This window comes from Choloepus didactylus, chromosome 5 (genome assembly GCF_015220235.1).
Source record: "Choloepus didactylus isolate mChoDid1 chromosome 5, mChoDid1.pri, whole genome shotgun sequence".
Lineage (NCBI taxonomy): Eukaryota > Metazoa > Chordata > Mammalia > Pilosa > Megalonychidae > Choloepus > Choloepus didactylus.
The window spans coordinates 112,896,704-112,923,459 of NC_051311.1; the positions used below are offsets into that span (position 1 = coordinate 112,896,704).

Below are 26,756 nucleotides of genomic sequence, written 5' to 3' on the forward strand. Positions count from 1 at the left end.
GACAAGTAAATCTTTGTCCTTGCCCCTAGTTTCCCAGTTCTTCTTGATAGGCCAGCACTCTAACCAGTTTCTTGTTCTAGGTATTTACAAACATATTTGCATATGATAGCATATTATGTGGACTGTTCAGCTCTCTTCCTTTCTGTTAAAAATATATCTTGAGATCTTTCCGTGTCTGTATATATATAGACCTGCCCCATTCTTTTTAATGGCTGTATGATATCTGATTGTATGGATGTACCATGATTTATTTAAACAATCTCCTATCGATGAACATTGAAGTTGTTTCTAATATTTAGCCATTACAAATAATGCTGTAGTATAGTATATGTTCTTGTGTGCAGGCAGGGTTGTCAGGATTCATAACTCTGGGGAGCACCATTCACAAATAGTGCAAAGTGAGTGGTGTTCCCTGGAGTTGTGCATATAGTGGCCTGATAAGGCATTTCATTCATGAGCGATTATACTTGTAGGATAAGTATCCAGAGTAGCATGTATGTAGCATGTACCCAGTGTCTTTCACTTGAATAGGATAATTTTAGTACCTGACCTGACTGCTAGGCTCATTTTCAATGAGGTCATCATCCTCAGAGTACCCTCTAGAAGCTTGGCATTTCTTGTAAAGGGTGGTTCCCAGAAATAAGCAGAATATTCTAGATATATTCTGACCTCATCTAATCAGTGAAGAATACAACTTTTACTTCCCTTGTTCTGGGCACTTTTATTAATGTAGCTTAAGATTGTATTAGCCTTTTGGCAGCTGTATCCTACTGTTGGCTCATTTTGGGTTGACCGCCAACTCAAATCCCTAGGACTTTTCTCAAATAAATGACCATTAAACCATATTATGCTGATGTTGTACTTGTATAGCAGAATTTTTATAACCTAAAAGCAAACTTTTTATTTATCCATGTTAAAATGTATCTTGTTGCTTCAGCCCTAGAGACTTCTGAGCTGCTGAGCTATCTCTGTACCTATTTTCCCTTCCCTGCTCGTAGTGAGCTTAAGTTGCATGGCTATGGGTATTAATATTGAAAGAAGGTTTATAAAGTCACCATTGTTGTAGCATGTCAAATGACTAGCTCAGTAAATAGAAGTCAGAGGCCAGAGGAAGAAAGGAGAGAGGTGAGGGCAAGAGAGAGGGCATGAATATTTCCAACAACTAATAGGAAAATTTTTCCGTGATCTCTGTTCTAGGACCAGCTATGCTTCTCCTGACCACTTAATTTGTGGTTCGCTTGTGGTCGTAGTTAATTGTGTAACACATCATATCTCCTGTTTATGTTGGCTGCTGGGAGGTTCAAAGGCAAATCTGCAATCCAGTTCTAACATACAAGACCCAGGTTATATATTGTGTATCTATCGTACCCTTGCCCTCTTTTTGTTTTCCTACCTTTTTAAAATTCTTTGCCCTTTTTTTTTTCTAGATCATTAAAAAATCTTGTACTATCTGAAATTTTTTAGTTGCCTTAAATTCCTTTTTGGATAAAGGTATTGTATAATCCCACATGGAGGAGATAAAATCTTGGCATGACAAACTTCTTTTAAATGTTAAACACATGCACACCTTAGATTGACAATAACAACAATTACAGGTCAAGATAACGGTGATGGAATAAAAATGACGAACTTGTAACTAGCAGCTCTGGAATCATTCAATACAAGCCCTCAATGATTGGAACAAAAATAAATAAATAAATAAAAATCTGAAAGGTGTCATATAACTCACCAGTTAAAATACAATCACATAAATAAAAGTCTTAAACTCCAGTGCTTTTGAGAGCCAGGCAGATCAAGTAAATAAAGAAACAAAATAAATAGCAAATAGTAGAGAGTACAAACTGGAGAAAATCTGTCTCACTTAAGTGCATCCATATATGCTACTAAACCAAACACTTGCAGGCCCATCAGCTACTAGTTTACAACCTCTGAATCATTTCTCCCAATTTTATAAATGTGACCAAAGTAAAATACTTTCTCAAAATCATTCCCAAATAGAAATCCTAAGCCAAGAAGCTAAATTTTCTTTCCTTTTTTTTTTTCAGGTTATTGGTTGCCTAGTTATAAATTAAAGTCTTCCTGGGCAACAGGCCTGCATCTCTCTGTCTTATTTGGACATGTGGAATGTCTTCTGGTGCTACTGGACCACAATGCTACAATCAATTGTAGACCCAATGGGAAAACCCCTCTTCATGTGGCTTGTGAAATGGCCAATGTGGATTGTGTTAAGATCCTCTGTGACCGTGGAGCAAAGCTCAATTCCTACTCTTTAAGTGGACACACAGCCTTGCACTTCTGTACAACTCCAAGCTCCATTCTCTGTGCAAAACAGTTGGTTTGGAGAGGTAAGCCTTTCTAGGTGGCGGGTGTTATCATCTGCTTGTCCACCCATGGTTTTGAATCTGATGACCTCTGCTTATCTCAGGCAATGTAGCAGGTGTCCCCATACATTAAACCTAGTTCAGGGAGCCTTAACATCTATATGTTTAAAATATGCTATGCTGTGCTATGCTATGTTATACTATACTATTCTACACTATGATACGATACAATATGATATATGATATGATATGATACATGTTTAGTTCTCTTAATCCAGGTCATGCAGTGATGACCACATTGGGATCTTACTTGTTTAATTAGAGTGGGCTCATTAATTTACTCATTTATTTTACAAATATTTATTTAGTTCCTACTATATATCAGGTAATGTGCTAAGTAAGTGAGAAGAAAAAATACCGCCTGTCATGGAACTTATATTTAATAGGGGAGAGAAATATTAATGATGTAAATTCATGAATCTATAATTATAAATTGGGAAAAGTGCTATGAAGAAGCAAAACAAGGAGATATAAAAAGAACATAAGGAATGAACTATTATAAAGTGTGTGCTCAGTGAAGGCTTCTCTAAGGACATGATATTTAAGCTGAAGCTTTAAGAATGAGAAGGATCCAGCCATTTTAAAAAGGAACCAAGGGGAAGAGATGCTTAGGCAAAGTTTCTAGGAAAGCAAAGAACTTGCAGTGTTCAACAAATGGAAGAAGACCAGTGAGACTGTAGTATTGTGGTGGGTTGGGGATGGAGGGACAAGAGGGGACAGGGGAGTACCTCAAGATGATAATAGTTGTGTTATATCATACAGGGCCTTTGGGGGACCAAATTACAAGGTTTGAATATGGAGCCACTGAAAAATTTTAAGCAAGACAATGACCTGGCTGAATTTTCACTTAAAACCATCATTCTGTAGTTGTGCAGAGAATGGGTTGGAGGGGAGCAAGAATGGAAGCAGGGAAAACAGCAGGGAAGCTATTATAATAGTCTAGGAGAGAGGAGATGGTAGCTTGCACTAAGGTGCAAGCTTGGATAGGAAGCTTAGAAAATGGGTTTGCATTATGTTTTGGAAGCCAGCTTGATAGGATTTAGAGATGGATTAGATGTGGATGGTGGGTGAAGAAGAAAGAAGTTTTAAGAATCATAGCCAGTTCTTTGGCCTCATAAAATGGGTGAATCATGATGCCATTTATTAAAGATGGGAAACTTGAAGAAGAAGATCATTCAATCAGTTTTAAAAAATCAGGTTTATTGAAGTGTAATTTATACACAATTTTTGACAAACATGTTGAATCATGAAATTATCACCACAATCATTTCAAAAAGTTCCCTCATGGTTCATTTCAAGTTAATTTTTGTATGGTGTGAGGTAAGGGTCAAGGTTCATCTTTTTTGAAAGTATATGCCCAATTGTTTCAACACCATTTCCTGAACAGACTTTATTTTCACCATTGAATTTCCTTGGAAACTTTTTAAAAAAATCAATTTGCCATTTTTGACTACAAGGGGAAAAAGAAATGGAACAAAATAAGGTTTCAGTGGCTAAGTGATTTCAAATAGAGTTGAGAGGCTGTCCCGGAGGTTACTCCTATGCAAGCTTCAGCTAGATATCCCAAATGGCCACAGTAAGATAAGCCCATGTCAACAGTAGTCCTGAAAACCCTAAAGAATACCTAGGTCCCTATCTGAGACTCTATAAAAGCTTCACTCATCTTAAATCCTCCAGAGAGCTCCTATGCCAGCTAAGTCCCAAAAAACCCAGAGGCAAGAGCCTCTTCAAGAAAATCAACCAGTTGCATCCCCTTTTCCCATAATGTTGACACCCCTTTTCAAAACAAACAAGTTAGGGTGTTCATTGCCTCTAGACATCCCTGAAGATCAGGAAAGTGATTAAACTAGAGGAAGGGGTAGCAACAGACAAGATAGAATTTAACAAAGGATTATGAATACTGAATCTCTATATAATTTTCTTTTTTTTTAGTTGCTATGGTATTAGAATAGCTAGAAGGAAACAAATGAAATGGTGGAACTGTAACATAACATTCTTTGAAATTTGCTGTATAGCTGTTTGCTATTTGTTAAATTGTATTTTGAAAGTTATCACCTTTTGTATATAAATTTCATAATAAAGAAATAACTGAAACTGTAATACTGTAACCTATAACATTCTTGGAAATTTCCTATTTAACTACTTGTTAAATCATACTTTGAAAGTTCCTATTTAACTACTTGTTAAATCATACTTTGAAAGTTATCACCTTTTTGCATATATGTTTTATTTCACAATAGGGAAATAGCTGATCCTGTTGAACTGTAATCCATAACATTCTTTGAAATTTGCTCTCTGACTACTTGTTAGATTGCACTTGGAAAGTTATCATTTCTATGTAAATATGTTATATTCCACAATTTAAAAAAAACCCACAATCATTTAATTTAAAAAATGAATTGTTCAGATGTATATGGGTTTATTTCTGAACTCTCTCTCCTATTCCATTGATCTATATATCTGAGTGGTTTTTTTTTTTTTTTGTTGTTCATGTCTTAATTACTGTAGTTTTACAGAAAGCCTTGAAATCATGTAGTATGAGTCCTCCTAATCAATTGTTTAATGCAACTTTATTGAGATATTTTTACATACCATACCATCATCCAAAGTGTTCAATCAGTTGTTCACAGTATCCTCATATAGTTAGGCATTCATCACCACAATCAATTTTTGAACATTTTCATTACTCAAAAATAAAAATAAAAAGAACACTCAAAACATCTTATCCCCCTCCTATTATTCATTTAATTTTTGTCCCCATTTTTCTACTCATCTGTCCATATACTGGATAAAGGGAGTATGAGCCACAAGGTTTTCACAATCATACAGTCACAGCATATAAGCTACATAGTTATAAAATCATCTTCAAGAATCAAGGCTACTGGGTTGCAGTTCAACAGTTTCAGGTATTTCCTTCTAGCTATTCTTATACACTAAAAACTAAAACGGGATGTCTATATAATACATAAGAGTAACCTCCAGAATGATTTATCGACTCCATGTGAAATCTCTCAGCCACTGAAATGTTATACTGTTTCATTTCTCTTCACCCTTTTGGTCCAAGAAGCCTTTCTCCATCATATGATGCCGGGTCCAGGTTCATCCCTAGGAGTCATTTCCCACGATGCCAGGGAGATTTGTGCCCCTGGGAGTCAAATCCTGTGTAGGGAGGAGGGTAGTGAGATTTTTGCAGAGTTGGCTGAGAGAGGCCACATCTGAGCAACAAAAGAGATTCTCTGGGGGTGATTCTTAGGCATAATTATAAGTAGGCTTAGCCTTTCCTTGCAGTAACATGCTTCATAAGGGCAAGCTCCAAGATCAAGGGCTCAGCCTTTTAAATTGGTAGTCCCCAATGCTTGAGAGAATATCAGGAATTCCCCAGGTAGAGAAGTTTAATATTTCCACATTTCCCCCTAGTCCTTCAAAGTGGCTTTGCAAATACTTTTTTGTTCTCTGCCCAGATTACCCAGAGATGTATCAGGCTTTCATGCTAACCTATACAAACCAACCAGATCTCACTCCCTGTTCAAGGTTCCATGTAATTATGGTGTTTGAATAAACTGATCATGCAATTTAAGTTATATAGTGTGCTATACCTCCTAATCAATTTTAAGCATGATAAGTTTGAGATATCTTTAAGACATCAAGGTTGTCAAGTAGGTACTTGATACACAAGTACAGACTTCAGAAGCCCTGTACTGAAGTTATACATTTAAGAATCATTGGCCTATAAATTGTATTTGAAGCCAAGGAAATCAATAAAATCATCTAGAGAAAGAGTAGTGAGAGAAAAATAGAATGCAGGACAAAGCCCCAATGAATTCCAACACTGAAATGGTGGGCATCAGCTGGGACTTATCCACCTTACTGTACATGGCCATTACCACCTTTCACATTTCTGTATTCGTTAATTTTTAGACCTAGTTTTATTTTTATTGTTTATTTTTTAATTAAAAAAAATTCATTTTTAAAAATGCAGAAAGTTGAATTATTTATTTATTTAATTGTTAACTTTTTATGGCACTGCTCTTCATGTGACTCCAACCACCACAGAGTGACGGAGGGCTGGCCATGCTTTAATGCCTTTAAGGGGTTACCTCACATGCTTTTCTGGAGGGCATAGTTTGCTCCCAGCTCCTTTATCCTGGTTGTCAGAGGGTGACTGTCTAGAAATGAGAAGAAAACAAGTGAGGGGATAGCAGGTTGACACTAATGAATTAGGCTCATAACATCTAGGGTGAGAATTGTGGTCCACTGAAAACACACTTACTCTTTAGAAGTATGACATCAAAGGCAGAAGCCAAAAGAAAGGAAAGAAAAACTTGAGGATACAAAATAATCCAACTTATGTGTGGCAAACAGACCATAAGACTGGGAAAATATTTGAGACTATATGAAAAAGGGCTAATATACTTAATATGTAAAGAAATATTAAAAATAAAAGGAAAAGGTTAACACCTAAACCGGTTTCATCATGCATATCAAAAGTTTAAAACCTTTTGAAACTCAGAAATTCTACCTCTAAGGGCTAATCCCAGGCAGGAGGACTTTTTGGTCCAGGGATCTTATTTATGTACAGCCTCAAATATGGACTTTAGATATTATCTCCAAATAAGGTTAAACACAGAGCCAAACAGATAACTGAGGAGAATGAAAGGAGACAATATTTTTGTCATGTGACTGTAGACTTGTGCTTGGTCACATGGTCTGTAGTGCCCTAGAAATTAGGAGTCTTCAGAGTAGTACAGGTCTAGGGTATTTTATTTTATATTTTCATTAGAAGGTTTGTTGGTTAAGTAAAACATTAAAATATACCATCATGTAAAATAACAAAATACTGGCCTTTTTTTTCATTTTTTAATATATTGGGAACCTTAAAAAAATTGCCTGGCTTCTTTTTGCCCTCCAAGAGTTCATTTATATTACTAAAAAACTGAAAAAACACAGATTTAGATAATACACATTTCAGAAAGCAATATCCAAATTATCGGATTCAAACTGAATATCATTGCTAATGTTTACTGTAACTAAGCAATTTCAGGAAAGCAAATCTATTAATTTAGATCTTTACTCCTAGGATAGTTAAATTTTTTAAAATATGGTACCTGTCCAGTATATTAAAAATAAAATAAAACTGTGAATCAGGTAATTGGGGGGAATTTCACCCATTTTATGGATGGAGAAGTAGAGGGAAAGAGAAGGTAAGTGTTTGGAAGTAGATATTCTAGGATGGAACTCAAGAAAACTGTGAGCATCTTGTGTCCTTTCTTTCACATTTTTATATCCTCAGCCTCTTTGACTGTGCTTGGCACGTAGGAAGTGTTCAATAAATGGTTATGGAATGATCTGGGAATGGCTCCAGGAGCTCTGAGTGCATGGATGGGACCCACTGCCATCTAATAAATGGAAACTATTATGTTCATGGTTAATGATGTGCTGCTGTTGGTCAGTTTTAACCTCTCAGTCTCTAGGGATATGGTTTAGGGCTGGATTTTCTCTCTCAGATTATATTGTAGTCCTCCGGGGAAAAGTGGCTGGACAGAGGGAATTGAGACAACACACAGACAAGTCAGGCTGACATTAAACCTGGGACCAGAGAAGACCGTTAAAGGAAAAACCAATGCCATGGCAACTGAAAACCGATGTAATTTCATTTGCTATTTAATGAGTTCTTTGTGGAAAAGTGCTCTTTGTAGAAAAGGCTAATTGAAGCTTAAAAATTGCACACAATTTTCTCGTAAAGGATTTTCCCCTACTTTTTTCAGTGTTGCAGAGCCTGCTTTGTCCCCGTGCTGGATTTTGTCTGCTATTTTTCTGTTTGCTTTTCTACTTAATGCCCCACATCATCTAGCCTTTGTTTCCTTTGGTATTAGTATAATAGTGTTCATCAGTTGAGAGGGCTTATTTACCTCAGTGAAAGTGTCCTCTATGTGAATCCTGCATTTCCCTACGAATAGAGTCAGGTCAGGTTTAGCTGGCTGAAAAGCAGCATATTATTTCTACCTATTCCCTTTCATAAAAGGAAAATGGAAGCTGCTTGCTTTACCCTGCATGAAGCAAATCCTGACAGTAGGAGGACATTTTGTTACTGCAAGAAAGCCATAAAAATTCAAATGTTTCCTAGCAGAATATAGCATGAAGGCAATGTAAAGGAGGCCATGCCTTTTAAAGGACTGTCCTCGCCACTTGGTATGACAGTAACACAGGTCACCTGCATGTTAGGAAATGCCCTATTCAATGAGGCGGAACATAATAAGGCAAGATATCATTGGCCTTCATTTCTTTCCAGGAAATAGATATACCTCCTTGACAGACACGCCTTTTACCACTCCATCCATCACCTTCCATTTTTCCATCTACTTATGTTATACATTGTAATAACATGAGTCTTACAAAATTTAGTTATTTGCAAACTATCTTGGGGAATTTTTCACACTTCTGCTCTACTGTAGATGTCATGTGTACAATATTAATTTAATATTTTCTTCAATTGACTTTACTTATTAAGTTTACTTTTAAATGAAAAGTTATATCACTATGAAAAGTTGCAAACCAAAATCCCTTGCCATAAATAGAAGGTAACATTAACAGTAAATGATGGGCAAAGAAATTCTTGACCTCTATCTGTACAGAGACTCTGTCCTCTCTGATGGTAAAAATGACCCTATCTGGTGGCTGCTTGTCCCTAGGAGCTTGTCTCCATTCATTCTGCTCTGAGTGGGTGAACTTGAAATTAGTTTTCAGGTCATATCTCACACCCAGTCAGGCAGCAGGTGTCCCCACTTCATAAAGAACGCCTCATGTAAAATCATACCACACTGGGCAACACTGCCTTAAGCAGTGCTTTATAAAGCCAATGTTCTCTTTAAGGGTGAAATTTTAGAAGCATCATCTTTAGAATCAGGAATAAAACAAGTTTGCTGCCCTCTCCACTTCTCTTCAGTCTCTTCCTAGAGGTCCTAGCTAGCACAGAAAGAACAGAAAAAGAAATACAATATGTGAGGATTGGAAAGAAGGAAGCAAAATGGACATTATTTTACACAAAATGTTTGTCTACATAGAAAACCCAAGAAAATCTATGGTCTAATGGTGAGAATTAGTAATTAAATTCAGCGAAGGTATTGCATTTAAGATCAATATACAAAAATCAATTGCATTTCTGTATACCAGAAACAAGCAGTTAGTTTGAAACTGTGATTTAAGAAAAGATAATACTTATAATATCACAAGAAATTTAAGGCACCTAGAAAATATATTCAGTAAAAGATGTAGAGGGAATATAAAAATTATAAAGGACATTATAAAGATCCATATTTCAAGGTTTATAATGAAAAATATAGTTCTCAATTATGTCCTCCTCAGAAACAACCACTTCCTCTTCTTTTAGCTGATTAGTTTGGTATTTATTGGCATACTGCTAAGTAAATGCCATTTATTTATGTGTAAAATTGAAAAAATGAGTAGCAATATAAGCACTTTATGGCAACCTATTGATTTACCATAAGGAATGATGAGGATTTGGTTCCTTTTCCTCTCATTTACTCCCCTACACACAAACACACACACACACGTGTGTGCACACACAGCATTTTTCCTTTTTCAGCTACAAACTTCCTTTTTGTACGATTTGTTTTTTTTTCCTGAGATCCATTGTTTTGTTTTATTCCTTTGCTTAATTTTCTATTTATTCATCACAGTTTTAACCTCCAAACTTTTACCAGTGGTTTGAATCTTTTCTCAAAATATTTAGACTCATTGGGTATTCTTAGAATTTCATCTTCTTGAAAAAGTTCCTTCTGGAGCCTCCAAAACTGCTCCAAACAGGCCTAGCTTGGCATGCACATGGTATACCACTGTCATTCTGGACATCCCTTGCCTCTCCCCTGTGTTGGATTTCCTGTCTCCTGGATCCCAGGTCTTCCTGTTTCTTGGTTGATCCTGTAGCAGGTTGCTAAAAAAGCATGTTATCGGACCACATGTGCTGCAAATGCATTTGTTCTACTTTGACTTGTATAGCATTCTAGGTTGAAACAATTTTCCATTAGAATGCTGAAGTCCTTGCTCCATTGCCTTCTAGTTTCTAGTACTGCTGCTGAAAAATCTGAAGCCATTTATTCCCTCATCCTGAAGATATGTCTTATTATTTTCTTCTCTGGGGGTTAAGAAGTTTCTTTTTGCCTTTGGTGTTCTGAAATTCCATGATGATCAGCCTTGGCAGATTTATTTTCATCCATTGTTCTAGACCTTTCAACCCCCAAGCACATGCCTATCAGTTCTGAGAAATATTCCTGATTTATCCCCTTCATGAGTTTTTTGTTTGTTTGTTTTTGTTGTTTGTTTGTTTGTTTGTTTCTGTTTTCTGCATCCTCTCTTTCTTGAAGAGCTGTTATTTGGATATTGTGCCTCGGACTGGTTCTCTGATTTTTTTATATTGTCTCTCCTGTTATACATTTCTTTATGTTTATGCTCTACTTCCTGGGAGATTTACCCCAGATTGTTTTCCTCTGTTTGTATTGTCTCTGTCTACTATAATGGTGGCTTTCCTTTGTTGTTTTACAATCCTTGACTGGCTGCCTACATTTAAGAGTGAGTGACTAAAAGCTGATTTGGCATTTGAGTGTATGCTGGGTGGGGAAGCTTCTTAACTGTGATCTTAGCTGTAGGGGATCTGGCTAGACCTCTTATCTGAGGAATCTCTGACATGACATCTTTAGATCTTTCTTCTTAGGCGGGTTGGATTCTCTAATGAAAAAGTTACGTGGCTACTTCCTGTTGGGTTGAAGCCTGAATGCCTGTATTTTGGTTGCCAAGTTGAAGAAGAGAGCTGGGGATTCTTGAGGCAAATGTTCACTTAATCCCTCCAGGACCCACTTTCTCAGCTGTGCCTCCAGCTTCTCAGTATAGACACCCTGTGTTTCACCCTCCCCAGAGCATACATCTTAATCTTTGCCAGGGAGACAGAGGGGCAGTTGTCTTATGAAAATTGAGGGACAGATCTTGGATTATGACTGCTTTTCAACAGACTTTCAGTTAATTTTCTTTATTTTATCCTGTCCTTTTTCTCATCTCCATTTATGAGTATTTAGTGCTGCCAATTCCTGAGCCTTTTGGGAATTCTGTAATGATAGCTGGGTTAGTTCTTGGTTTTCCCTGCTGCCAGCTTAAGATTGAATTTTCTTGGGTATGCTGGATCATTTCCCTCTCATGCATACATTTACAATGTACTGTAGGTGTCTCTTCTCTTATATGCCTTGTTCTTGTGGATTTATGCCTTCAAAAAAATAATTTTACTGTCCTTTAAGTAGGGGTCAAGTGAGAGTAAAAGTAGATGCAGATATTCAATTTAACTTCTTAACCTGGAAATCTTGTCTTTGTATATTTATGTAGTATACATGTTGTCTATAACCGTTTGTCCTCTGCTTTTTGCTGGACTGACTCCTACATAAAGCCTTAGTTCAGACTTTACTCACAAAGATCATTATTCCCTTAAACCCACTTAGGTCCCGATGTTATATTCTTTATTTCCTTAACACATTGTAATTTTCCTTCATGACACATATTTTGTTTGTTTGATTCTTTGATTAGTGACTGCCTTCTTCATTAAACCATATGTTTCGTAAGAGGAAAGATTTCTTTTGCTCAGTATAGCTTAGTGCATAGCATATATTGGTTATTGGTTGTAGAATACTTATTGATTTTTCAATGAATAACAATACTAGGACTAGACAAGAGAACGTGGCTGATCAATTCCATCACTGTTACTGGCAGAACAACTCTTGGTTCATGGTCTGTTGCACAAGTTGCTTCTTTTTCCACATAGAATGTGTCAGGAAGGAGGAGAAAGTCAAAAGTGTCAAATATTATTGAGACATCAAGTAAATTGAGAGTTAAACGTTCCCATTGGATTTAGTGGCTTGGAAGGAATTAGAGATTGTAGCAATCAGTTGAGTGATGGATGCGGAAGTCAGAATGGAGGGGATTGATAACTAAAGTGGAGGGGGCAGTGAGTGTGAACAAGCCTTTTAAGGAGATTCTGTGAAGAGGAGGCAAGAGAGTAGATGCAGAGGGTTTGAGAATTTTTTTAGGTGACAGAAACCTGAGCATTTTAAAAACTGATGGTAAAATCCTCTAATGGGGAGATTGAAGTAGAGGAAGGATAGTAGATAGTGTAAGGATTCTGAGAAGACTTGGAAGTGAGATCTAGAGCTCAGGTGGAGGGACTGACTCTAGAGAGGAGAAGACATGTTCTATAGTAGACAGAGGCAGAAGAAGGAGAGGATGGGAGTTGATGTGTATAGTTGTAAGGTCTTAAGGATGTTTCCATCTGAAGGGTAGTTTCTATGTAAAGTAAGAGACAAAGTTTGAGAGTGAGGAGAGGGGCTAGATGTTTGAGGAGGTGTAAAATGTTTGATATAATTATTATTAAGAGTGTGGGAATCAGTTAGCCAGAGAACCATTGGATTTTTGCACAGTCTTGAGGGCCCAGTTGAGTTTTTATGCTTGACTTTATCATGCTACCAGTCTTCCCTGTAGTGTGATTTTACTGTACAGTACTCGGCTGCTCAGGTAGGCCCTGAGACAGTAGGTAATTGGGTTTGCTCAACCTTCGTTTTGCTCGTGGCACCAGATGGGTGCTATCAAGAGATGGAGGGAGTTTTAAGATTTTGGCAAAAGAGTTATTGAAATGATAGAAGATGGAATCTCTGATGATGGGAGGGGAGAACTGTGAGGAACATGTCATGGACAAAGAGAACACAGAGCAGGGTTCTATTGACTTCCAAGAATGGTGGTAGGGGAAGTTGAACAAGTGACATAGAAAGACAGCAGGTTATGGTATGAGAATAGGATGTGTGAATTAGTGATTTCTAGATATTGATAAATGTCAGGTAAGGATTTAGTTCAGGGTGTGTCTATGGATGGAAATCACCAAGTCAGAAGAGAGGAGAAAGTCATTGGAAAGAATGAGATCTAGAGACTGAGAAACCAGGACACTGGTTGGGTCATCCATGTGGTTGTTAAAGTCACTCAGAGTGATGGTAGGAATTTGTATGGAGAGGAACACTGTGAGTTAAATGCCAAAATACTCAGAAACTGATGGGGAGATGAACGTATTGAGGAGGAAGGGTAGGTGGGATATCTAAAAAAGCAAGAACCCGAAGGGGCAATGATGTTCTTTTAATCTTTATTTTTTCAAGAGAGTTAGGGTGTAATTGGAAGAGGCAATAGGGAGCTTGATATATGAAAAAGAACACCCAGTGTATGCTGCAGGCCAGAGTAAAGCATCCTGGTATACTTCTTTGAGCTTGGAACAGGGCAAAGCTAGTTTGGTTGCCATGGTGACAAACACTATGTCTCCAGGCTCATTAATCCTGTGTTCCAAACTAAGCACTTAGCTATAGCATCTGAATAAATGCAGCAAAGCTCTGCATACTGAAAAGGGCACATTCACGTTAAGCAGGGGAAAAAGGTTTTCAATTTCATTCATTAAACTTGAGTAAATAATTTAATATCTTTGTGCATCAGTCCTCCTAGCTAATGAATAAGGATAAATGCTTAATGGAAAATCTAGCTTAATAAAGTTAACAGCATCAGCTATACATGTAAAGGAAATAGATGTTGCTGGTACATATGCATGTGAGGGTGAAAATGGAAAGGGAAAGAACATACATTAAGCATCTATGTTGTGTCACTTACTTTAACATAAAATGTCTCATTTAACCCTTGCAACAACCATGTAAGTTGCATATTATTCTTCTCACTTTATAGATGAGGGATCCCAAATTCAGAGGAGTTAAATAAGGCCCCTGTCCACACAGCAGGTAGGATTCAAGCAGGACCAATTCTGTTTGGTTCGGTCCCATGATGATCTCACTAAGCCTTGCTGGAGATGGGTTTATAAAACTGCTTATCCTTCTGGGACATTTAGCTAGTTAAAAAATTGGGAAAAAAAGTTTGTGCTAAGGTGACACTAATTATATAAAAGAGAAGTTTAAGTACTGTATTAGAATTCCATTAGCTTAAAAATAATCCAGTATCTAAAGATGGGTTTCATATATATATATATATATATATATATATATATATATATAGAGAGAGAGAGAGAGAGAGAGAGAGAGAGAGAGAGAGAGAGAGAGAGAGAGAGAGACAGAGAGAGAGAGACAGACAGACAGACAGCTGGGTATATTGGAATGGTATTTAATTAAAAGATGTGAAAAACTGCCAAAGCTTGTTCCAGAAAGAATCCCATCAAGTCATTTCTCCCCAAGCTGCCATTTCCTATTATTTAGAAGGTTGACAGTTGCAAGGCAGACCCTTCAACCAGACCCTGATTCTTTCCTTCTAAGTGTAATACTTTTATTTGTGTTTGCTGGATTTGCTCCAACTAAGGCATAGATAAGTGATTAAAAAAGAAACATTAAAAATCCATTAATTCATTTTCCTTAAAAATGAAGCTTTTTAATCAAAAACCACACTGATGAATTTCTAATTCCTGCCTCCAAAAATGTGGTATAGCAAGGTTTAAAATAGTAGGAATAACTAGGTACAAAGTAAGTATCCTTGTCACTAAACTTATCTGTTAGCAGTTTTTAAAATCCAAAGACTAATTTTTGGGGTTTCACTGATAAAACTATCCCAGGTCTATTTTCTTGAATTTGGGTTGCTTACTGCTGCCCAGACTATTCCTAAGTGCTTTTTCAGAAGGAAAGTGTTAATTGCAGCTGCCTTTCCCCTCTGTTAGCCTTATAGATTTCCTACTCTGACTGGCTTTCTCTACTTTAATTTCTTCTATCAAAGGCCATGTTTGACTTATGTTCTGAGTTTTCAGCCTGGATGTGTTGTCTTTGTTTTACAACTAGAACTATCTGAAACAAGAGATTGAAGGATGAAATTTCTTTAGGCTTATACTATGTTATTTTTTTCTATTCGCACTTCTCTAATTTATTTCTTACTTAGGGGATCCTGTATCGTATTATCCTCTGAACATTTTAAACAACACTTAGCAAAAAATATCAGATTTATAAACAGAAATGCAACTGTTTTCTTTGTAATCCCCTTGAATAATAATTTATGGAAGACAATCTGAACAATTTTAGAACGAGAATCAGGGGCCCAGATTTGGAGGTAAGATGGTTAAATCAAGCAAGAGCCTGAGGCTCCCATCTCAGTTTTCCATTAAGCTAATTTAAAGAAAAAATACATACACACAAATAGGGGAAATAGCAGAAACATTAGAATTGGAGACTAGGAATCAAGCATATGCCAGCTTCCTGGAGAAGTTTCTACTAATTAGAAAGCTAATAGGAACAGAATGAGAATGGACCCCTCTCTTTCCTGAGACAAAGCACCACCCAGGCAGTCAGAGGAGGTATTAATCAAGCCCCATTGAGAGCCACTGTTGGGCTGAATACTGCTGGGGAGGCCCAGAGAGGGAGCCCACTAAAAGTAAATCCTCCAGGCATCCTTTGCTTTTGTTTACTTGAAGCCTTAGAAGTCTGACAGAAATACTCAATTAAGAGGGACAGGACAACCAAAGAACTGGGAGGAAAAGGCTGGAATTGAATTCACTTCTTGCAAACAAAGTTGAATTAACCTGGGGGGAAAGGAGGACAAGACTCTATAAGAAACCTGAGAAAGACCTGATTGGATGTAAGAATTAATAATAATAACAATTATTGCATGCCTGGCACTTTGTCCATACTCTCACTTAATCCTGGTGACTATCCTGTGAGGTTAATACTGTTATCCCATTTGCAGATTAAATCACTGGGCTTTCATCAAGTTGCTTAATGAAACCAGGTTTTGCAGTTATCCCTCAATGCAGAGCACTTGGCTTTTTCCACTAGGTGATGCTGTCTCATCTTTGCTTCTTGGTATTTTGCCAGCAATGTAAATTAGCCTTGAAACTGCCCTAGGATTTTCCAGTTGCCTTATTCTGTGAATCTTGTGTCCTCTGTGGATCGGACATGTCAATTAGCATACCTGCCACTCCTTCAGCTCTTTCTGGAACTGTCTTGTTCACAGCCCCTGCTGAAAAGCTTTAGTTATTATGTTTGGTAATAGTTGGTCCTCCCTCCACCACAGTCAGTTAGGCCAGGGGTGGCATTTAATCCAAAGGCTGGCCAGTGGGCACTAATATGATTTGGTATGACAAGGCGAACTTGAGTATGGTGGTGAAGAGCATAGGTCTGGAGTAGGTTCGAATCTTGACTACCCATCTACTACCTATGCAAGTGCAGTCAAGATTTAACTATTTTGAATCTCAACCCTCTTTAATTAAATGGGGATATTAATAGTAATCCAAGTTGTTTCTAAGGGCCTCAAACAAAGGTTCGTTGATCTTCACGTATAGTTCTTTTCCCTTATACCTGGATTTGTGTAGGCATCTTTGTATTGTCTGGAAAAGCATTTCTCAAAGTCCTTTATAAGAAACACTGATGCTGGGGTTTATTGGCATTCCAAAAAGATGAGTTCCATGGTCAAATAAGCCCAAGAAAACCTAAGTTAAATTAGACAGGATTTACCACAGGACTTTTCAGAATCTTTCATATATTAATGTGAATCATAAATATACAAAATACACAGATTCTAAAAGGTTGTTTAACCACAAGTATTTTTAAAACCTCTGGTGGTATTAGTATTCCACAGAACGGATTTTAGAAAATGCTGGATTAAAAGAATGGAATTGGGACCTATAGCTAGAGGGGTTCTCATTCGGTGAGAACAAGAACTGCATTTATCCCTGTGTACGTCAGTCTGTCCTCCAGTTTCCCATCTGAGGGCAAATTCTCTCACTGAAGTGGACAGAATAATGGCTCCAAAAGATGTCTATGTCGTAAAGTATGTTATTTTACATAGCAAAAGGGACTCCCTTGCTCTGAGTCCAAGACAAACTGAATTTTCAACCTAGATAGACAAATAGATCCTTTTTCACTTTCTCCAAATTTATAGCCACTACCCCACCTCACCCCACCCCCCCTCCCCAATAAAAAGAAAAAGCCCTTCCTCAGGGTTTACCTCTTTTTTAGTTGAATGATGGTAGTGGCAGTCATTTCCTTCAGCAGATACATCACCGCCAGACATGGTCTGACTTTCTGAGCCCAACAAGACTAGGGCAAAATGGTATTATTATGGTGTATTTTTCAAAGTCTGAATTATTCAGTCTTATCTGAGGTGACTTTATTAAATTTTAATCAATGTTTTTTTTTTAATTAAAAAGGCAAAAAAATAAATATAATGCGACTGAAGTGCTTATATCTTCATTGTTCTCCAGTACCAGGTCTAGAAAGATATCTTTCCCCTAGGATTGAGTAAATTAAAAGTAAAGGAATAAATAAACATGGGTTCTAAGAAAAAAGTCCACAGCCAAGGGATGGAAGCAATATTCTAAGGAGTTGGCAGATAAGCTTCGATATGAAAACAATTTGCTTCAGGAGACAAAGAGATATGGTTTGTGATATTTGCTTCCTGTTTTCAAAACTGTTAAAAAATACAAGTAGCTGTTAAAGACGGAGAAAGTTGTTATAACAGACTTCATGAAAATAGTTCAGTTTAATAAGCATTTATAGAGCCAAGCTGTTTTTCTACTCCTTTACAGACCTTAATTTAGTCTCTTTTGCTGGATTGTTTCTCTTTTTCACATTTAGACATTGGCATGTCCCAGGGCTCAGTTGAGGACTCCTCTTCCCCATCTAAACTCAAACCTGGGTAAGCCCATTTAGTCCCATGGCTTCAAATATCATCAAATGGTGCTCACTCTCAGATTTAGATTCCTAGCCTGACCCTTTCCCCTGAACTCCACATTCATCTATCCAGTTGTATGTAACTCACCTCTACTAGATGTTTAATAAGCACGTCAAACTTATCTTGTCCAGACTGAACCTGTGTTTCCCATCCCTGTCTCCACACCCTCCACCTTTCCCATCTCAATAAATGACAATTCTGCTTTTTCAGTTGCTCAAGCCAAAAACCCAGAAGGCATCTTTGATTCCTCACTGCACCTCCTACTTCACACCCCATTACATCAAGACCTGTGAATGCCATAAAGTACATCGCCAGTCTGACCAATTCAAACCACCTACACTATTACCACCCTAATTCAAGCAAAATTATTTCTCCCTGGACTACAAAAGTAGATGTCTGATGGTCTCCCTGCTTTCATGCTTTCCTTTTACATAGTCCACCCTTCACACAGCCAGCCAAAGTGATCTTTTAAAAAGGCAAATCTGATCATTTCACTCCACAATGCTTCCCCTCACATTTAGAGTACAGTCTAAATGGGAACTTGACACTGTCTGGTCTCTATGTGCCTCACCAATGCTATTTATTTCCTGCCATTCCCTCTGACATTCACTTCTTTTGATACTTGCCTTCCTTCTGTTTTCTGAACACATCAAGCTTGTTCCTATTTCAGCAAATTTGCCCCTGCTGTTTGCTTTGCCAGGAAAGCCTTTCCCCATGATCTTCGGACAGCTTCTTTCCTTGGTCACAAATGCTTTCTTGAAGAGCCTCAGCTTCTTTCTTCCCATTCTCCATCATCACACCCAACTTCATTTTTATTCATAACATCACTATCTGGAATTTTTTCATACATGTATGAGTTAACTTTTTTGTCTGTCTTCTTCATTAACCTGTAAACTCCATGAAGATGAAGATATTGTCCATCTCAATGCCTAGAGCAGTAGCTGATTCATAGTAGGTAGGTAAATAAATATTTATTGACTGAATGAATGCACTAGAGACACAAAGACAACTAGTAATGACATCTGTTCTGAAGGATATTAAAGTGAGGGAAAAGATGCCTAACTCTGTCATTCATCAGAGTGCTATAGTAAAATTTTTACAGTGGAGGGACACTGAGTGCATCCTGGAGGGAAGAGAAGGTTTTCTGGAACACCTGGCTCTAGGTCTTTAAGGGTGAGTAGAGTTAGTCAGTCAAAGAAGAAATTAAGGTTGTTCCAGTTCAAAGAAACAACCTAAGCAAAGGCACATAGGTGTTTGCACAGAACCACAGGATACTCAGTAATTAAAGCACAATGTACAAGATAAGGAATCAGAAGGAGGGATGCCTGAAGAGGTAGGAGGCAGATTTTTAGAGAGCTTTATCTTTTATGATAAAAAGCTTAGATTGTTTCATAGAGACTATATGGTCTGATAGACATTTAAAATACATTACCCTCGAAATTATGGAAGATAAGCCTACATAGGAAATGCAAATGTACAAACTCAGCAGTGGTAATGAGGGGAGGAAGTAAGAAGGGCAGGACTTGGTGATTACTGAGAAGGGCAGGGGAATGAGGGAGAAGGAAGAGTAAAAGGTTACTTTCTGAATTTTTATTTGATTTACTGGGGGTATAACAATGCTATTAATTGAAATGCAGCTTATGCAAGGGGGACACTAAGAAGGAAGACAACGAGTTCAGTTTGGGACATATTAAATTTTAGTGCTCAATGGATCTCCAAGTAGCTTTGTTCAGAATGCAGTTGGATGTGTATATCTGAAGATAATGGGACAGATCAAGACTGGTCATACAATTTTTTAGAAGCTTTAGTGAGTTATAATCGACTTGCCATATAATTGACCCAATTAAATGGCTTTTAGTCTATTCACAGTATTGTGATACCATCATCACAATCAATTTTAGAATATTTTATCACCCCAACAAGAAACTCTTAGCAACCCCTCTCCGTTTTTCCCCAAACCACACCCCATCCCTAGGCAACCATTAATCTGTTTTTCTATCTCTATGGATTTGCCTATTCTGGAAAGTTCACTTAACATAATGTTTTCAGGGTTCACCCATGTTTGTATCATGTATCAGTGCTCCATTGCTTTTCATTGCTGACTAATGTTCCATTGTATAGATACACCAAATTTTGTTTATCCAGCCATCAGTTGATGGGTATTTGGGTTGTTTCCACTTTGGGGCTATTATGAATAATGTTGCTGTGAACATTCACATACAAGTGTTTGTGTGGACATATGCTTTCAGTTATCTTAGGTATATTCCTAGGAGAGCAGTTGCTGGATCATATGGTAACTCTATGCTTCACTTTTTGAGGAACTGCCAGACGGCTTTTCAAAGTCACTGCTCAATTATACATTCCCAATAGCAGTGTATGAGAGTTCCAATTTCTCCACATCCTCACTAACACTTGTTATTCTCTTTTTAATTATAACTATCCCATTAGGTATAAAATGGTATCTCATTTTGGTTTTGACTTGCATTTCCCTAATGGCTAAGGATGTTGAGCATCTTTTCATGTACTTGTTGCTCATTTTTATATCTACTTTATAGAAATGTCTATTCAGAACCTTTGCCCATTTTTAAATTGGGTTGTCTTTTTTTTGTTGAGTTGTAAGTATTTTTTATATATTCTAGATACAAGTACCCTTTTTAGGTATATGATTAGTCATATAATTTTGAGTATAGTTGTATTGCTCAAGGGAGGTACATACAGTAAGAATTGCAGGAAGCAAAAATTGATGTCCAGGGTGAAGCAACACAATTTAGGGGGTGAGAAGAAGGGGTATCATAGAGAAAACCATGAAGTAGTTGCCCGAAACGGAGAAGAAAGCTCTCCCGGGGAAAATGGTAAGAACAGAATTTCAAGAATTGCATCACTTACAGCACTGAATGTGCAGAGAAGTGTTGAATGGGCCATCCACAAAAGCATTGCAGGATGATACCAGCACAAAGATAAAAGAAAGACTTATGCCTGTGTGTTGGGTGAAAATGGAAGAGTGGCTCAGAATTTGTGAGATTATAGATAAGAATAGTTAAAGGGTGGCTCTGTTAGGTGACATAAACCTTAAAGCATGAGGGTTTTTACACAAATTTGGGTAATGGTTCACTCTTGTTCTAGAAGAAGGGAGTTCTCAACTCCAGACTCTGCAGGATGTAAATATCAGAGGAATGGGAGGAAATGGTATTTCATTTAAGATTTCACTTAAGACAAGACCGTGGGAGACACAGGAAATATATATGTCATGGATTGTGGAATGAAAGGGCAGAATTGAAACTAGAACAAGGCAGTCAACTGAAAATATGCTTTGTTGACAGTTAATAACAAACTTGACATTGTACAAAATTGCATCCATGATGAAGATGCAGACTTAGGAAACAATCCCAAATACACAGAAAACTAGAAAGCCCTGAATATGATAAAAGAGATCTTACCTTTGAATAATAGATGTTTCTCAAGAATGCTTACTGTAAATAGTATGTGGGACAGTGAATGTAAAATTCCTAGTGAGTGCTCAAATATTTGTGGGCATTATTAATATTTTCATAAAGGAACACTGAACAAATGTGCTGTTTTTCACCTGTACAAAAGCGTGTGTAAGCCTTAGCAAGGTTTTTAACTGAGGCAGGCAAAGTTCAAGCTGATGAAACTAAGAGTAAACCAACTACATCAAAGCTATCTCAGATAAAGCAAGCAGTTGTCAGGGTTCTAAACTTCTTCCTCAAGCTAATAAATTCAACCAGATTCCTTCTCAAACCCATAGTATTTTTTCCATGTTCCCTCATGTTCTTGCACATGTTGCAGGTCACTATAGCCACTATGACTAAAGAATTTTCACTCTGACTTAGCACCTTAAAAAGAATTTTCACCCTGACTTAGCACCTTAAAAAGAAGGCCATGCTTGGTTGACGACAGCTCCTGGCATTCCAATGCTTGTATCACCACAGCACTCCCTAGAGTCCTAGGATGTGGGTTCCTGGTAAATAGCTAGTTTAGAGATCACTCATTCTGGGAGAAGTTAGTTGCCATGTCAGGAGGACACTTAAGCAGAGAATGGAGAGGCCCACTTGCCAGGAAACTGAGACTTTCTGGCAAGATCCAGATAGGAAATGAGACATCCTTCCAACAGCCATGTGACTGACCCATGTTGCAGATCCTCCAGCCCCAGTCAAGCCTTCCAATGGCTGCAACCCCTGTTGACGTCTGACTACAACCACATGAGGAACCCTGAGCCACTACCACTCAGCTAAGCTACTCCCCAATTCCTGACCCACAGAAAATGTGGTATAAGAAATGTTTTAAGCCACACAAATAAAGAAAGCCATGAGTAATGTATCATGTTTTCCCTCATCCATTTGGCGATAGGGGTTAAAAAAAATTGGGAGAAAGGATTTCTTATCAATGACTAAAATTTGATAAGTGGCATGTGGTGAACATTTTAAGCAAAAAAAAAAAGTTTTATAATTGTCAATACATAAAGAAATGCTTCCTTTTTTGAAAATGACCAACATTAAAAAAAAGGATAAAGAAAAGAATTCTTTATCAAAAAACATACAATTGTTTGGAGATGAAATGGATAAGTTTGGTTCCTGGCAAAATTAATGGAAAAGATCTGGGTATACATTTAATGAAATATTACATTTCAGCAATAAAGAACAATGGTAAAAGTTTACAAGCAAGTAAGTAAATAAAAATTAAATTACCTGTAAAGGAAGAAATTTTGGTGCATTTCCATTTCTCCATAACATTCAGTATTGGAAAAGAGAAGAACAAACCTACAGGATTCTGTGAAGAAAATGCCACTACACAAGAATTCTGTACTCTTTAAATGTTATTTTTGATGAATGATAAAAGAAAAAATAGTCTCAGGCTTTGAGTTTTTAGAAGCTGTGGCAAAAGCTGCCCTGCCTGAAAAATTTGCTAGACACATGATTATCAACTGGATCAAGTATGATATATGGGTTGTATTCATAGAGCAATTTTATTTTGTCTTTCACTGTCACTTTAAATTATTCAGAAGGCCTAGTTTCTTCCCTGCTATGGGGTGGAAACCTGGGCAGTTCCATGTTTTCCCTGGTATCTCTTACGTAAGACAAAGTTGTACAATCACTTTTAGTCTCAAAACCTGGTCTCATTCCAAAAGCTGGATGTCCAGGACTGCCTAAAAGTTCGGGCTTGATTAAAAGTTGAGCTTCCTTCCCTTCTCTTGGCTTGATGAACTCTGCTTCAGACTGGAAGCATTCAACTGAGAAAGAGGTACAAAGTCTCTTTCCACACCTAACACTTCCACTCCTCTTCCCTCTTAGTAATGGTGGTTTCCAACCACCAGAGCTGGTGCAAAGGGAAAGGAAGTGGAGGAAAGAAGAGCAGGAAAGTTCTTATTTCTAGCTCCATCACCCTATGGATTTGGCAGATGTTCAAAGCATGTAGACATAAATTAAAATAACTATAGTGTAGTAGTTTAAATCAAATGCAATAGTCACAGTCGGTTTTAGAAGGATGCAAGATTACCAGCCCCTGATTAAAATAATAAATGTGGGGAAGGGGAAGGCCAAAAGGTAGGTAGGAGAACCAACAGGATGAGTTCCTCATCTGCCATTAATCACCCTAACCCTAACACTGGCCACCTACTCAGCAGGCTGACTACCTTGAGCAGCTGGGTCAGCTCTTACTGTAGGACCCCAGCATGCTCTAACTCTGGGTGGAATCTGTAGGGCGAATGGGTGAAATTTCAAGTGTAGCTACTACCATGCTCTTTCTCCTTTCTTAGGTGGTGGGTAACTAATGTAGGAAATCCACTGGTGTAGGAGATTCATAGTATACGTATTGGCTTCAAGACTCAGTTTTTCTGGTGTGGGCTAGAGGAAGGACAGTTCAAAATGAAAATGTGGGGTCTCCCATTAAAAAGTATCATTAAGAATTTCAGGATGGTGACAGCAGAGTATTAAACCAAGCATGGGGCTCTTCGAAGTGTGGGGACCTGTGTGAAGCTGACCCTGGCCAGGGGTTACTGCCTGCATTGCACCATGGCCCATATTTCTCTATTTCTAGTTAGAGGCCAAAATGACCTCAGCTTCCAAGTCATAATAATTTAAATACTGTTTATTAGTTGAAAAACATTTGTAATTAACCATGGACAAAAAAAGAGTTGATTGAGGTTGCAGAACCAAATATAACTACTTTAAAATTATAGCTGCTAAAAACGACATATTTAAGTGTAGGAGGAAAAATAGCTTGTAGACATCCTCATTTCATAAAGCATGTGTCAAGAGCTACTGAAATAAATTCATGGATTAAGAAATAGATGTTTAAATATACAAAAGTTTTAAGGTTTCCACAAAACTAAAACGTGATAAAGAGATCAAATATTTAAAGAAGGATTGTCAACATAAATGAACAAAAACTCACCATGTATGTCAGAGAGTAAAAAACATTATCTAAATAAAGTGGAAAAAGAGATAGATAACTCCATAACTAGCTGAAGTTATGGAGATAAAAGCCAAAAGATCTAAAAATAGACACTTTTTCTCCACCCACTCAGTGTTTTTTGGCCTTCCATAATTTTAACTTTTTTAACCATGTGCCTTATTGTTTAATAGAAGTAATTTTGAGTAGCCAAGGAAAATTAATTAAAAAGCAAACTATGGTATAAATTTAGTCATCTGGATATGCCTATGAAAATAGACAATGCGTGTTCCTTTTATTTAGAACCCAGCATCCAGCACTCAGTAGTATTTAAAGACATATTATAGCTGCTCAAGGACAAAATCTTATATAAATCATGGATTAAAAGACTTACTCTATCACTGGTTAAGAAGAATAAAATCTAGTAATTTGTGCCTAATTAGAGGTGTATCTAATATAAAATGACAAAACTTAGAAATAAAAGCACAAAGAGAAGAGACATCAGGATATGTGTATACAAAAAGAAAGTAGGCAAGTCTTCAAGGAAAGAAATGTAATTAAAGAAATAAAGAGACTTTTCTTTGTTGTTTATGTGTGCTTGCTTTCTATTATTATGATACCAGATTAAAATATTTCAAAAAGTGTTGAATATGGCTGCAATGCTAAAACCAAGGAAATAGTTCAGCTTCATCCCACAAACTTCAAGAAGTAACATATTAAAATAGAATGGTTGAGGTTAAAAGAATAAAACCCAGACTTCTGACACAGCCTAAAAGGTCCGACATCATTTAACCCTTGCCTATAGTGTCAACCTTATGTTCTTTGTTTCTTCACCTCCCTTGTTATTCTCCAGCAGCAGTAGCTTTCTTTCTGTTCTCTGAACATGCCAAGCTTCCTATGCCTAAGGGCCTTTGCACTTGTTGCTCCCTCTGCCTAGAATGCTTTTCCCCTGGACACTTCACAGCTGCTCTCAAGCCAGAGGTTGGACCTCTGCTGCCAGACCTCATGGTCACTCTCGTTATGCCCTGTTTTTCTTTCTTCATTGCATTTATCACAGTCTGAGATTGTCATGTCATTTATTTGCATGCTTATTTATTTTCTATGCTTCCTTAAAATTCTTGATAGCAGGGATCTTGGTATTTTTATGCACTGATCTCTCCCTGTACCTGACACAAAGTAGGAAGTTGAAAAAAATATTCGCAATATGGATGAATGAGTCTTGAGTTGAACGCACTACTCCTATTTCCAAAGAGAGCATTTTAGAAGATGGGTGAAGTATTCAGGGTTGGGCTAGTTGTGGACCAAAGGTGTAGATATCTTAAAGGGAAGACAAAATCCCTAAGGACTAATGATATCTATAAAAACTGGTAGGATTCACCATTTTTGCTCTTTTGACCTAAAGGAAGGTGAAAGGGGCTGGGCCAAAGATAAGGAAAAAGTGGAACAATTTAAGCGTAAGACCTAAACAAACCAATTTCCAGTGACATTTTTCACTGGGGCCTTATATCAAATGATCTGGTACATCCCTGAGACAAGGAACAATTTGAATCCTGAGCATGTCCCCTGCCCAGGAGCAATGTGCTTCTGACAAGGTGGAGGGCTCCCGCTGTTTAGTGGTTTGAGGAGGTTAAAGACCAAGAGAGAAGAAACTAAATACACCTTAGCAGCTGTTCAGCAGATCTCTCTACCCTCTTCCAACCTGCTGAAAGACAAAAAAAAAGTGAAAATAATCAACATTCTATTTACAAATATTGGGAAGTATATAAACAAGGGCCGGATAAATGAGTGAAGGAATCAAGAAGATGTGCCCTATAGTTTCATGTCTAACAGACGGCTTGGGTAATATCGCTTCTATCAAAAGCAAGTAAGCTGAGAGAGTATTCTGGACACATAGTTACCTGAATATGGAGGATTGCCCATTTGTCTCCAATTCCTACACTTTTAGTTCAGAAATTTACAATTTTGTTTTTCATTTACTTTTACTGTGTCTGTAATTTAATACACACACATCTGTACATTGGAGTTAAAATTTGTGCTTTTATAACACTTAGTCTTTGGCCCTAATACCATTATTTCTCCACTGATCTGTACTACCCCATCTGTCGTTACAAATGCTTTCTTCAAGTAGGTCTGTTTCTGGGCTCTAAATTATGTTTCATTGTCTAGTTGTCACTCCATAAAATAAAATTTTTACTGTTTTCTCCATAATGATCTTAATCATATATT

General features: G+C 37.4%; 1 protein-coding gene across 4 annotated transcripts in view; it reads left to right on the forward strand.

Moving 5' to 3' along the window:
- The window catches only part of ASB4 (ankyrin repeat and SOCS box containing 4), a 163,386-nt gene that overhangs the window by 100,373 nt on the left and 36,257 nt on the right, over nt 1-26,756 (forward strand). For all 4 annotated transcript variants that reach the window (XM_037836724.1, XM_037836727.1, XM_037836726.1 and 1 more), the window contains one exon: nt 2,046-2,345. In XM_037836724.1, the coding sequence (XP_037692652.1) occupies nt 2,207-2,345 (139 nt within the window). In that variant the 5' untranslated portion in view covers nt 2,046-2,206. The remainder of the gene's footprint in view (nt 1-2,045; nt 2,346-26,756) is intronic.